The sequence below is a fragment of the Sphaeramia orbicularis genome, chromosome 14 (assembly GCF_902148855.1).
Source record: "Sphaeramia orbicularis chromosome 14, fSphaOr1.1, whole genome shotgun sequence".
In the NCBI taxonomy this organism is placed as follows: Eukaryota; Metazoa; Chordata; class Actinopteri; order Kurtiformes; family Apogonidae; genus Sphaeramia; species Sphaeramia orbicularis.
Genome location: NC_043970.1, coordinates 29,748,723 through 29,761,681, shown reverse-complemented (window position 1 = coordinate 29,761,681; position 12,959 = coordinate 29,748,723). Strand labels below are relative to the sequence as shown.

General features: G+C 35.7%; 2 protein-coding genes across 2 annotated transcripts; both read left to right on the top strand.

The window, feature by feature from the left end:
- The first annotated feature begins 2,694 nt into the window (after window positions 1-2,694).
- Window positions 2,695-4,816, top strand: tmigd1 (transmembrane and immunoglobulin domain containing 1). The gene is made up of 5 exons (XM_030153486.1): window positions 2,695-2,761; window positions 2,870-3,148; window positions 4,229-4,516; window positions 4,604-4,707; window positions 4,805-4,816. The coding sequence occupies exons 1-5, from the start codon at window positions 2,698-2,700 to the stop codon at window positions 4,814-4,816; spliced, it is 747 nt and encodes a 248-aa protein (XP_030009346.1). The 5' UTR covers window positions 2,695-2,697.
- A 1,862-nt stretch (window positions 4,817-6,678) lies between these two features.
- Window positions 6,679-11,906, top strand: pimreg (PICALM interacting mitotic regulator). The gene is made up of 5 exons (XM_030153276.1): window positions 6,679-6,772; window positions 7,695-8,009; window positions 8,159-8,466; window positions 9,034-9,129; window positions 10,952-11,906. The coding sequence occupies exons 2-5, from the start codon at window positions 7,701-7,703 to the stop codon at window positions 11,109-11,111; spliced, it is 873 nt and encodes a 290-aa protein (XP_030009136.1). The 5' UTR covers window positions 6,679-6,772; window positions 7,695-7,700; the 3' UTR covers window positions 11,112-11,906.
- The last annotated feature ends 1,053 nt before the right edge of the window (window positions 11,907-12,959 follow it).

Here is a 12,959-nt window from a genome sequence, read left to right as displayed (position 1 = left end):
GTTCATTTAATGCAACAAGAGTCCAAGTCATAAAACCTGTAGCTTTAAAGTTTTTTTTTCTCTTGGCTGATGCTTCTCTCTAGTGGGTAGAAGAGGAAATACACAGCTTACATATACAATCACAACATTTGGATCTCCTCAACAGCACACTCTCCAGTCCACACTCTGTTCTGCATATTTCAACTAGAAAAGCACTCGGAGAGCGCAGATCTCCGCCAAAACAGATCAGTGCCCCCCCCCCCCACACACACACACACACACCCCCACCCCACCCCCTCAGATCACCACCAAAATCTAATCATTTGTTCCTTGTGCCTGTATAAACATTTCCTGAAATTTTCATCCAAATCTGTCCAAAACCAGACAGAAAAACAGACAAACCAATGCTGGTAAAAACATAACCTCCTTGGAGGTAATAAGTAACTAAAATATGCCCTGTTGTTTTAGTGTTTTCTTTAAGCCTAACTTGAATCCTGGCCCCATTCCTGCACGTTTCCTTGTTATTTTCTTACATTTATCCAGTCGGAGGAAACCTGACATCACATTAGAACAGTGAGTCTCAATACAAATGTGTTAGTTATACAGCGTGTGCAGTGTGTTTACACTGTTTTGTCCACTAAATTTTAACATGAAATCAAACAAATCTTTAATATAGAGGTGAATGATGTCAGTGTGAAATGGTAAGACTCAAACACTATGAATTGCATTTGGATTTGTTGTCTTTTGTTTTTTTTTTTACATGTTTAGGAAGGACATATTTAGACTTTTAGAAGTGTAAAAGGTCAGTTAGTTGTGTGAAGTTACTGTTTGGTGGTCATTCTATTCACAACGTGCACCACTTGCTGTGAATTATTTTAGAGAAGACAGACAGTTTGTCTGGATGTTTTTTTTTTCTCATCATATGTTCTTCAGTTGAGGTTGTCTTATGCCTATTATATCAAAATAAAGAAACACAAAGCTGATAAGAATTAAAGATGAAAATGTAATTAGATAAATTAACTAATTTTCTAAATTTGGAAATAATTTGCATGTTCCTATAATGTTAATACGAAGCAAAGGTAATATTGCACTTTTTCTTGACTTGTTCAATATTATAAATTCATTGCTTTGTGACTCGGGTGGTGTAGAAAATAGCTGCACTCTGATTATTTTGATTAATGGTTGATTAATGACTTAATTTTCTCAATCATACTGTGCATTCACTTCATTACTGATTCATTTTGGGTGTGAATAACCTGTAAAACATTTTTAATCCTCATATCCACACCCAAGATGTTTTACTGGCAGTAAAATGACAAGAGTCAATAAAAACTCCCTTACATCTAGTGTTTGGACATTATGACTGTGCAACAATAAAACAAATCTGGGATGGGAGGAACACAGGGCAGGCAGAATGATGAGAAAGTCGTTTAGTAACTGGACGTATGTTATAAAAATCTCCTCATCTGTATGGGAAACATAAAAGGGCTGTTAAGCATTTAAGAACGATCTTCCACATCCTCATATTCACAAACAGGCAACATCAGAAAGAAAACTCCCACACGAGGCAAAACAAAAACTGAAGCAGAGTCGGGTAAGTAGCTTTTCTCTTCATCTCAGGAGGCAAAATTTTCATTTATGTTTGCATTCATGATTTTATGGGGTATGTTTTATTTTAATTTTTTTATTTAATGGGAAATCCAGAATGCACTTATACTATTGGTGAGTCTTCACCTCTTAAAACAGAAAAAAATTTAATCTGACTGATAATGTGATGACAAATAACTTTCATGAACAAAATATTCTAGGAGTTTTAACATTGACAGCATTTTTAGTCCTTGTCCAAAGACAGAACTAGTCTGCCAAAAGTCTAAATGACTCATGAGGATGATAGCTCTGTTGTCACACAAAGACAACTCGACACAAATTTTCTACAATTTTAGTGTATTTTTCCAAAGCATAGAAAAAAGGACACAATTGCAGCCTTGCTTTTGTAGAACGCTGATTTATTTAAATGAAGGCAGACTCCAAAAGAATGCTTTTAAGATTTTAACACAGTTTTGTGAGCAGAAAATGGATTTATTCACAGCTTATTTGATGTGTTATAGTGTTGTAAAGCATGTCATTTTACCAGTATACCAACTGTATGAAGTAAAGGTTAATAACAACTAACTGCCTTTATTCTATTTAATACATGAAAGTAGGAGAAACAGTTTGAGCAAACAATCACAGACTCTCATAGAAGAATAAAATTTCAAGCACATATTTATATTAAGCGGCAATGAACACATTTCTTTCCAACATTATTGGAAAAAATCAGTTTGAATGGAATGTGACTTCTAACTGACACGTTAAAATAGTCTCACACAGTCATCCTCCTTTATCTTTCAGTAAACTCAGAAGAGTGTGTTCCTTACTCCCACTGAAAACCAGCCAAAGTAAGATTGGATCACTATAGTTAGATTTTTTTTTTACATCATTTTAATGCTCAAAGACAAATCTTAGCTACTACAAACCTTGAAGCACACATAAAATGACAATATCATAACAAAAAACTTGGTTAAAGCAGAAAAAAAAAGTGTCCGCTGCCTCCCAATATACTACGCAGGATCTAGATCTAGATTGTGTTCTTTGTTAGTTTTAACCAAAATAAACTATTTAACCATTTTAATAAACAATGTATGTACACTTTCTTCTAGGTTTATAAAGAAAGATAAAATGAAGTTGATGTCAATACCTCTGCTTTTCAATTTGCTTCTCCACTGCACAACACAGACATCAGGTAAGTGTCTCAGTTTCCAAAACTCCTTTACCAATCAGCTCTTTTCATATACTGACATTATTTCAGTTGATTTCGCAGCCTCACTTTAATCAACTTTTCCCCAATAAGGTGTCAAAATCGAGGCCAGTCATGCTGTTAACACTGAGGGAATTTTAGAAACAAAGCTGGATGAGACAGTGTCTCTGGTCTGCAAGTATGAGGACGAGCCTGACGAGGAACTGGTCTGGAAGAGGAATGATGCTCTGGTCAGCCTAAAGGACGAAAATAAGAAGGGTCTCAGCAGAGTTTGTATCACACCCATCGACTATGAGGACAATGAGGTCACGTTCACCTGCCAGCTGGGAAAGAATTCTACAGTTAGAGCCTTTGTCACCTTGAATGTCACATGTGAGTCCCCACAAAGATGAAGAAATTGAATGTCAGTTATATAATTTTTATTGTAGATGTGTTCAACACTTTTGTGAACAAACTCCAGAAACAAAAATGTGTTGAGAGTTTATTTGTTTTTTGTTTGTTTTTTTAGAAATAGCTTAATTTTATAAAGGTTTTGTCATTGCCTATTGTAAACTTTACACAAACAGAATTAAAATACTCTTTCTTCTAAAAAATAGAGAGATATTCTTTTCTTTATTACCCATTATTCTCAAAAAGATTCAGTGTAGGACTGGCATCAAATATTAACCCATAAAGACCCAGCGCTACTTTTGTGGCAGTTCCCAAATTATTTTCTCTCTCAGATTAACCTATTTTAAGGCTTTATCGCTATTTATTATAATATTATCATCTACATTTTGAGGTTTTTTTTTTTTTTTTTTTTTTTTACTGTAAGTCATGTATTTTCCTTTATTTCATTTCATGTATTTAATTTAGCTGTTCATAAAAATTCAGAGTTCATTCAAAGGTTATAATATCACAACAGAGAAAACTGAAGAAAAAGTGAGTTTGTCAGCAAATACATCATTAATGTAAAACAAGTGGTTTTACTGGTGAATCAATATTGTAGAAGATGACAGGGTTTCCTCGTTCAAAATGGAGCCTCTGAACGTTCAAATGGGTCATATCTGATGACCATGAAAAGATGACAAACTGCATTTTACGCCAATTATTTACATGGATTGATAGGATTAGTGTGTCAACAGGTATTAAACATTTTAGGTCAGGATATGATTTTGGTCACCAGCGGAGGTTTGAGTCTTTAGGGTAACGGAAACCTGTCACTTATGTCACCGTTGAATTTTTAACAGAAATAGAGGTAGGTAGAAAGTAATAAAATATAGGAGGTTTTTATAACAGTAACAGAAAAATCACCCTAAACAATATAAATATCTGCAGAAAGCTACAACTTTACTACTTTACTAAATGTTAGTCTGGTTCAAGAAGCAGACATGTATTTTAAAGTTAAAACCATTGTCAAAATTGCTCCAAAAGGTGTTGTCAATAGTATTTTCCTTGTTCCTTCTTCTTCAGATCCACCATCGTTGTCTGGATCAGAGGATGTTTCAGTGGAAGAAGAGTCTGTTTTCGCTCTGCAGTGTGATATCGGGGCCAATCCGCCAGTCACATCTGTGACATGGGAAATGAATGGAACTGCGGTAGATGTGTTAGCAGGTGGTTTCACAATATCCACCGGAGCCTTTACAAGCAGACTAACCGCCGACAGCACTGAGAAAAACCTGCATGAAAACACATATCAGTGCTCTGCTGTTTCTCCAATGTATGGAACTCACAGCAAGGTGTTTCATGTTACTGTAACAGGTCAGTTCAGATGTTTTTGGATGAATCCTATTATCACACTACTGTTTTACTGAATAATCATAACTGATCGCCTTATTTAATTTGTAGCAAAGACCATGAAGTTTCCATTGATGCCCATGATAGCAGGACTGGTGGTGGTTTGCCTCACTACGCTCCTTGCCATTGTTTCACGTTGGAAGAAAATCACAAAGGTACAGTGGCATGTAAAATACATACATGTGATACAGCTTCATAAAGTACAAAAACATGAACCCACTAACCTGCTATGCTTCATTTCTCTTTTGACAGTGCTGCAAGTGAGCTTTGGCTAAATAATTTGGCTCTACTTTATCAGAGGAGAAAAACTATGAAGATTATTTTTCTTGTTTGTGTGGAAAATTCTGATTCGACTGTTTCTATTATTTTATAATAAAATTTATTTAACTTTTGAGAAATCAGACAAACTGTAGCACCCTGTCTACTGTGGTAATTTTCCATTTTGAACCAATGATTATGGCAGGAAAAACTCTTTAACTTGTAGTTAATAGTAGTAAGTATTATATAATTACGTAATTTTTTATATGTGATACAAACAGAGTCAAAAACCAAGTCTAACTATCCTTTAAGGACTATTCTATTCTATTCTATTCTATTCTATTCTATTCTATTCTATTCTTCATTCATTCATTCATTCATTTTCTGTGTCTTAAAAAGGCCTTAGTCAAAATGTTCCTTTCCAGTTCTCACATTTGCACTGAACTTTAACTCCTGAGTCAACAATAAAATGAAGGCTTGTTAAAATCATGTTATACATTTACTCTTATTGAAACAAAAGGCACTGGCCTTCACAAAGATCAAGGACAAGATGTTCTTACCAATAAAATGACACTTAACGTGGCCACATAAAACAGTGAAACACCAAATGAATTGGACAGCACGTTCAACAAGAATGCACGTTTAGTGAGCTCATATTGTTCAAGCTGAGATGTTGGTGTTATTTGATGGAACAGGGTGTGCTGACATTTGAAAGGGGAGAGGATGGGTCCCTCTACAGCTGTGTCTTATTCTGAGTCGGATTCATCGGGTACTGTTCTAATATAAGCAGAACTAAGATATCTTTTGGTTAAAATGCCCAAATATTTATTGGAAAATTCCCACAGCGATGCCAAGATATTTAATAAATAGGCCCCAGATTGTTACCTGTGTAGATAATATGCTAAAATGAGAATCAGAAGCTAAAACATTAGGAACCTCTTTTCTGATATTCCTACACTGTGTCATTTTCTATATTTAATATCAATCCAAAGATAAATTGCAGGTTGACAAAGCATTTGACAGCATAGTGTGCAGGCAAGTAGAGGCACCTGCTGGTCTAAATCTTAAATTTCTAATCCCAAATGTTGTAGCCAAAAGAAACAAAATTATTAGCTCATAATGAAATTGTAGGCCTAATGATGATGGTAAATGAAAGTTACCATAATAACAATGAACATGTTTAATGGAGTTTTCATGTTTCTGATGTGCCTCAATAATTTATTAAAGCTGATGTGAAAGGAAGAATTTAAGGAGTGACCTGCAGAAGAAGTTCAAGGACAATTCATATTTTAATGTGTAATAGATATAATGATGGGAGCCGGCATCTGTGGAGATAAACAGCTGCATGAAAACCCCAAGGACGTTTTTATGTTTCCTAGAAAATATTGGAAATGATCTTACATTTTCAAACTGTTTAACTGATATACTGATGCCCAGAGCAGTCAAGAATGTTCAAAGCAAGTCAAGGACATATTAAGAAAAATTATTGAGTTCATGCCTGCCTGGTAATGGAGGAAACTTTTTTCTATGAAAAATCTGTGAGCAAGAATGAACAGGATATATGAAATTATGAGATGAAGTTTGGTATAAAACTCCTACGGAAATGTGGGAGATAAAAATAAAAGGGGGAAATTACAAAGAAACAAAAACATAATAAAACTATGTCACAACTTACCACGACTTTAGAGGAAATTAATTTAAGTTTAGAATTTAACGTTGAAGCTTTATTATTTTTATTTTTTATTTATTTATTTATTTATTTATTTTATTTATTTATTTATTTATTTATTTATTTTTCCGGTTTATTCAACATTTACGACTAGGCGACGCGTTGACGTCATCATGCCGGCGTTGCGTGCAGGGCGTGGTGTTGTGTTGTGTGCTGTCCACCGCCAAATTCAAACAGTGAACGAAACAACAGCAAGACAGAGGGTCATTTTTTTAATCAACCGATTCATTAAGGTAAGTTAATATAATTGTTCAGTTACATATGGTTAAGAAGCGTTATTTTATCATTTCTCGGAAATGTAACGCGGGTTTCTTTCAGTCTAAACGACGCCATGTAACGTGCTGTCGCTAGCGTTTTTAACACAGAATTGCTAACAATAAAAGAGCTTCCTTTTTATTGTTAGCCAATTCATTAACATATCATAGTCGGATTAGTGTAATATAATTTCTTCAGTTGTAATAAATCACCTCCTCTGGCTATATTGGAATGTGGTTAAAAAAGACAATTGCTGTCTGCAAGAAAAAAAAAATCTGATCAAACAATAGCCACGGACTTTCATTAACACGATTATCAGGTTCTCTATTGTAATGGGTGTGAACAGTCACTTCTGTCCCTTGTTCGTTTTTGACCGTCACTTTTGTCATTGCTGTTGCATTTTGATATTATTTCTGTTCTGGAATAACTGCTTCTCGGATCTTAAATATCCCACGAATGAATACAACATTTAAAGTGAACTCAGGGTGTGTTTCTGTCCAAAATATCATATTATTTAGCTTTCATACCAAAAGTCAGTGTGATTAGCTGATTTGATCATTTGTGATCTTACTCAAATTGGCATCTGAGTTTTTCAGATGCATGGTGTTGATTTCAGTTTGTGACATGAGAAAGGAAAAAATGGAAAATTGTGACTTTCTTTATTGTCTTCACTTCATAAATAATTTAAATAGTTGGCCAATGATCAGAATTGTTGCTGACAGGGCGCTCAAGGAGTTAAAGACATTGACAATAGATCACAAGGACCGTTATTCAGCTGGGGGTCTTTGTTTCTTTGTGAAAGGTATGAGAAGCCAAAATGTAGGCTTCTTAAAGTCCCTACGAAAAGTTATACTGCTGTGACACAAGCCTCAATGCTCTGTTTTTACTCCATTCTATCAGTTCATCATGGCATCTTCAATGATGGATGGGGTTGGTAAAGCTATGGTAGGAGTCTGGCGGGCACATACAGTCCTGGATGAGTCTGATGGACCAGACAGCTCCCCAGAAGCCCCTGATCGTTTCCGCAAGCTCCGCTCCTCATCATCACTCAACAGTCTGCGAATGTCTTTGAGGAAGCGTCTCCCACTTCGATCCATCCAGACAAACTCCCTTCCTGAAAATCCAACCTGGGAAACACAACAGGAGCAACCAAAACCCAGCACAGTCCGCAAACTTACCCGCAGTGCACGAAACTCTATCAGTGGAGTCTATCAGGTATGTGACTTGATGTGAAAAAGCCTGTCAATTTGTTAATGTGTGGTATTTTTATGGTTTAACTCTTGTATAATGCATGTGCTAATATCTAAATTTACTCAAGTAGCCTGTTTATTGTTTTGTTGCTCCTTTATCATTTCCCCACCCAGAAATTTCAGAGAAACAGGGAGTTTTCACGTGAGGAGTGTTTGGTTGCAACCCCAGGACGAACATGTGATGGGGAGGAACCTGTTGCCTCAACATCTCGCACCCCAAAACGTACGCCCCGCAGACCTCCAACACCCAGACGCACCCCAAGAGCAACAGCTACACCAGGACGCACCCCAGGGTCTAGAATGAAGAAGACACCTGAGGCAAGCGTACGGGGGGTGAAAACTGGAGGAGGCAGGAGGCAGCTGGTCCGCATGGCTGCTTTACGGAGTCCATTTGCATCCCCCAACACTCAGAACCAGAGACTGTAAGTTACACTTTATGTGATCCAGATGTTCACTTAGTATTCCTTATGCAAGCTGGCAATGCTGATAAATGGTTTTAGACTTGGTGTAAGATATCTGAATATCTAACTAATAATAACATCTAAATAGATGAATAAATTTGTTAATTTATTATTCGATCAGATCAATTTTAACTCCAGGGTCTTTAATAGTGTTTTACATTTGTAAATATTTTTTAATTGCTTCTGTTTTACATGATTTCATCCATTATATAAAAAAGTTTATTTTTCAAGTTGAAACTGTACCAAAAAACGGACTTTACTACTTATACAAATTCAACACCCCCTGTCCTTCAACCCTCAGTTAGAGTAAGGAGGGGAAAAAAAAGTATTTAGGGTTTATATGTACAGAAACTTGCACTTAAATGAAGAGACCTTGAGCAGTAGTTAAGGCAGCAAAAGTGGAATACACCCAAGCTGCACAATCTCTCCTCTGTGGACCTGGACAAAAATAATATCACACACAAATGTTAACTTTTTTCTTCTGCTTCTTTTACTCTGCTTTAATTTTTTCCCTCTCTACTATTACAGAAAATTTGACAAAGATCTGGAGTCCGTCTCTAGTGGACTGAGGAAACTCAAACATCTGTCCAAAGCCTTTGATGAACTCATCGGCAGAGATGACAGGTAAGAGCCTCCCCATTCACTAAATTATTATGATCAGTGTCACTTACAGTTTGCATAAAAATTTTGTCTTAATGACTTTTTTTGTTATAGTGAGAAACAAAAGGCTTTTTCGTTGTTACTGTATATATAAATGTAAGCATTGGTGCATTGTTCATGCAGTCTATTCATGTTTATTCAAACATATTCTGGATGAAGAAGATGCACATGACTGCCTTCCTTCTCCTCAAGCACCCACCAAAAGAATCCCAGTCTGTGGTGCAGCTTGTGGGTCCTCAGACTTCCTCCCCCTCCCCCACATACATTCTTCCCGCCTCGGTTTAAAACTGGGTCTCTGTTTCTGGTATTCGATGAGGAGGGAGTCAAGGGGACACAGCAGGGGCAGAAAGTATGGGTGTGGGAATTGAAGCCAGAAGAAATGACAAATATGCACTTGAGTAGTACGTGCGTTTTTGCATCATTTCCTGTGTTGACATTCAAAATGTTGGGTCATGGTCTGAACCCACCCTGAACCAGGATTAGATACACTGCCAGGCACAATCACAGTGACCTTGTATTTTATCTGTGAGTATTACAAAGGAAAACTCTGCACTCACTCTGTGTACAGCTCATTGTCTGGTAACTTACACATAAGTTTGTCTTCCATCTGCAACAGGAGGTTCAGCTATTCTCTAATGGAATAAGGGAAGAAGGTAAATTTGACATCTCAGATATGATCCTACAAAAAACAAACAAAACTATAAAACATGTCTTGAGCTTTGATCAATTTGTGACATGACAGTGCATGACAAAACTGCTCCGTTGCCTGTCGTCTGTATGGCGATGCACGAACTAATGTGTGCATGTCATTATGAACTTTCTTATAGCCACTGACCCATTATGACCAGCGAATAACTTACATTTTTCACTGTTCTTTTCTATCAGTCACACTGTCTTTCACCTCTCTTAACTGACCCATGCGTTACAAATCAACTTCTTTTACTCTTTACATCTTTACATTTCAGCTCTTTTGTCTTTACTCATATTTCCAAATATGTCTGCAAGTGTCTGAATTGCTTTAACACCTATAAAATTATTCTTTCCATGCTTGGGGTCAGAGAGAACTGAACAATTGTCAGATATATTATCAAAATTAGAATATGATAAATGTAAAACCTGTCTTGGCATACCACAATGAACAATCGTGGCGCTGCAGTGATGCCTCAATATACATATTGTATTTTCTAGCTTGTTTGGTAGATACCCCCACCAAAAGTCACAGTGATTATTTTTCAATGCAAAAACTACTTGTCTCAGTGAAATTGTGACTCATATTTCAATTGCACTAAGAAATTAGACAGAATTGTGTTATATGTGCTATACTAATTTAGTGCCATTATTTTTAGATCTTTACAAAGCAGGGTTACCCAAAATAATAAGTTTGTCAGTGTTTTTGAGAAAGTCCGTTCAGTTTTGTTTATTCACACACAAATAAATTTCAGTGACACTGATTAGAAAAAATATTAAGGGTATATGTGATGAAATGGGGAACTCTGAAAAAGTTATCTAGAGCTTAAAAGTAGTGGCCCAGACACCTACTTAAATATACAGTTACAGATCTAGTATGTACTGGTGCACAAGACAATCCCTGCAGTTTCAGCATTGCATTTACACTGTCACAAATGCTTATACATATTAATCAACGTCACCAACTCCTAATTGTAATAAAAACAATCCAAAAATCCAGTCAGTGACATCTGCTGACACAGGTCTCCAAATACTCTCTCTTAACTCCCTTTTAAACTATCTATACTATCTGTCTGACAACAGTTGTTTTTCTCAGCAGAGGCAGTACAAAGGAGCGTTTTGGAGGAACAATGATGAGAAAGTTGGACCCCAGCGGTAAACTCTGTCGCTCAAACCTCACACGTCGAGCAGTGAATCTCTCAAACACAGTGGGAGGTTGGGCACACACAGCTGTAAACACTATGCGCCAACCCAACTGAACTACATGCATGTGTGTGTTTTATAAAACAGGACCTTTGTGGCCATGTTCCACGTTTATTGTTACTGTGGTGTCACTGTTACTTGTACGTCTTGGTGTCAGGAGACTGTTACATGGCCACTTGTTTTCTTTTCTACCTATGCTGTTTGTATTTAGCAGTGTCCAAGTAATTTTTGTGTGTTTACACATCTCAGGTTAGCTAGTTGTGGATAAAAAATCCTCCCATTAGCTACCAAAGGGATATTTTTATTGTGGTTATTTTGTACCTGTAGCTGCTACAACCAAATGTCCTAGTTACATTTTAAAACAATACTAATACTGTAGTTTGTATTCTCACTCTGCATAGAAATGGTTTTCTACGTTCTTTAGCCTACTTAAAATGAAAATCTGCACAAAACCAAAATTGTATCTGCAGTACTAACACTAAGTTCATTGACAAAGGGAGATACATTTCCTTGTACTTTATACATGTATGCAATAACGTTACTAACATATGCCACACACTCTAAAATATGATTTGATTATGCCAAATTGTATGTGTAAAACTGTATTTTCTATGAAAGGGGATGTTTTTTATACAAGCAGTGTTCAAATGGGATTTAACTCTTTATACATATATATTTTGTGAAGCAGACTCAGGCACCTGAAATGGTCTGAGATGATCCATGTGCCAGTACTGTACACAAAGAATCATCTGATAATGTGAGGAATGAGATGCAATGGCTCATTAGCTGATGATGATTATAAAGCCATATCCAACAGTTATTACTATACTGAACAAGCACCCTTAAATGAATAAAAAAACCCACTTCTCCTATCTACCGTGTCATTGATTGGTACCACATTCTCTACAGAAGGGAAATGGTGTAACTGTGAAAACGCATATCTATTCAATAAAGTCTGTAATCTTTGACAACAAAAACACTTTGTCTGTTTTTACTGCAACACAAGATTTCTTAGGCCACTGTTATCAAACTTTTGAAAATATGATGTCGTAGTGCAATAGTTGATTTTTTTTTTATCCAACTTTGCCTCAAATTATATGGAGAAATAGAAAGTTGTTCTTGTATATGGTATTCTGTGTAAATGTATACTTTACTACATATTGATAAAGCTTTTTATCAATGACATGTGGATCACTGGTGAAACTCAAGAATAAATTAATTCTCAATGCATGTCTGCAAATAAAAGATTTGTGAACAGTTTTGAAATTAAAGAGGCCTTTTATTTTCCTCACATATTGATATACGTGAGGAATACATGCTCTTTTTTTCTTTTTTAGTGGAACATATGTACTTCACTGTAAGATGTGTTCATTATATTACTTTTAGAATCACACATCAGGTATGGTTGAGATGTCTTAAAATTTGGCAAAAATGTTCACTTTTTGTTCCATTTCTGTTCATTATTCTCACACTAATCTGTGAAACAGTCTTAGTGGAGAGAGCATGTTGGTCATTTTATTATTATGCTTGCTTTCATGTGCTAATTTTTTTCCTTCTTTTGTGTGATATTTTCTTATACATGCATAAAATTTGTCAATATGAGAAAGGTTGCAGTATAGATCTGGAACATAAAGTTTAGAGGTGCCTTATGAAAAATGATTTTCTTTGTATATTCTTGTAATAACAGAATCCATTCGTGTTCTCAATGTGAATATTTAGTATAGATGTCTTCTTTATTAGAAATAAGGTTTTATTACTGATCATTTGTGCATTTTAATGAGGAACAAAATATATGACATCCTACAAAACAAGTATTTCCCACTTCACAACTATTACAAATAAAACGCAGTTATAAGAACAAACACACATAGAAAACAGATCTGACAACTTTAAAAATTGATTTA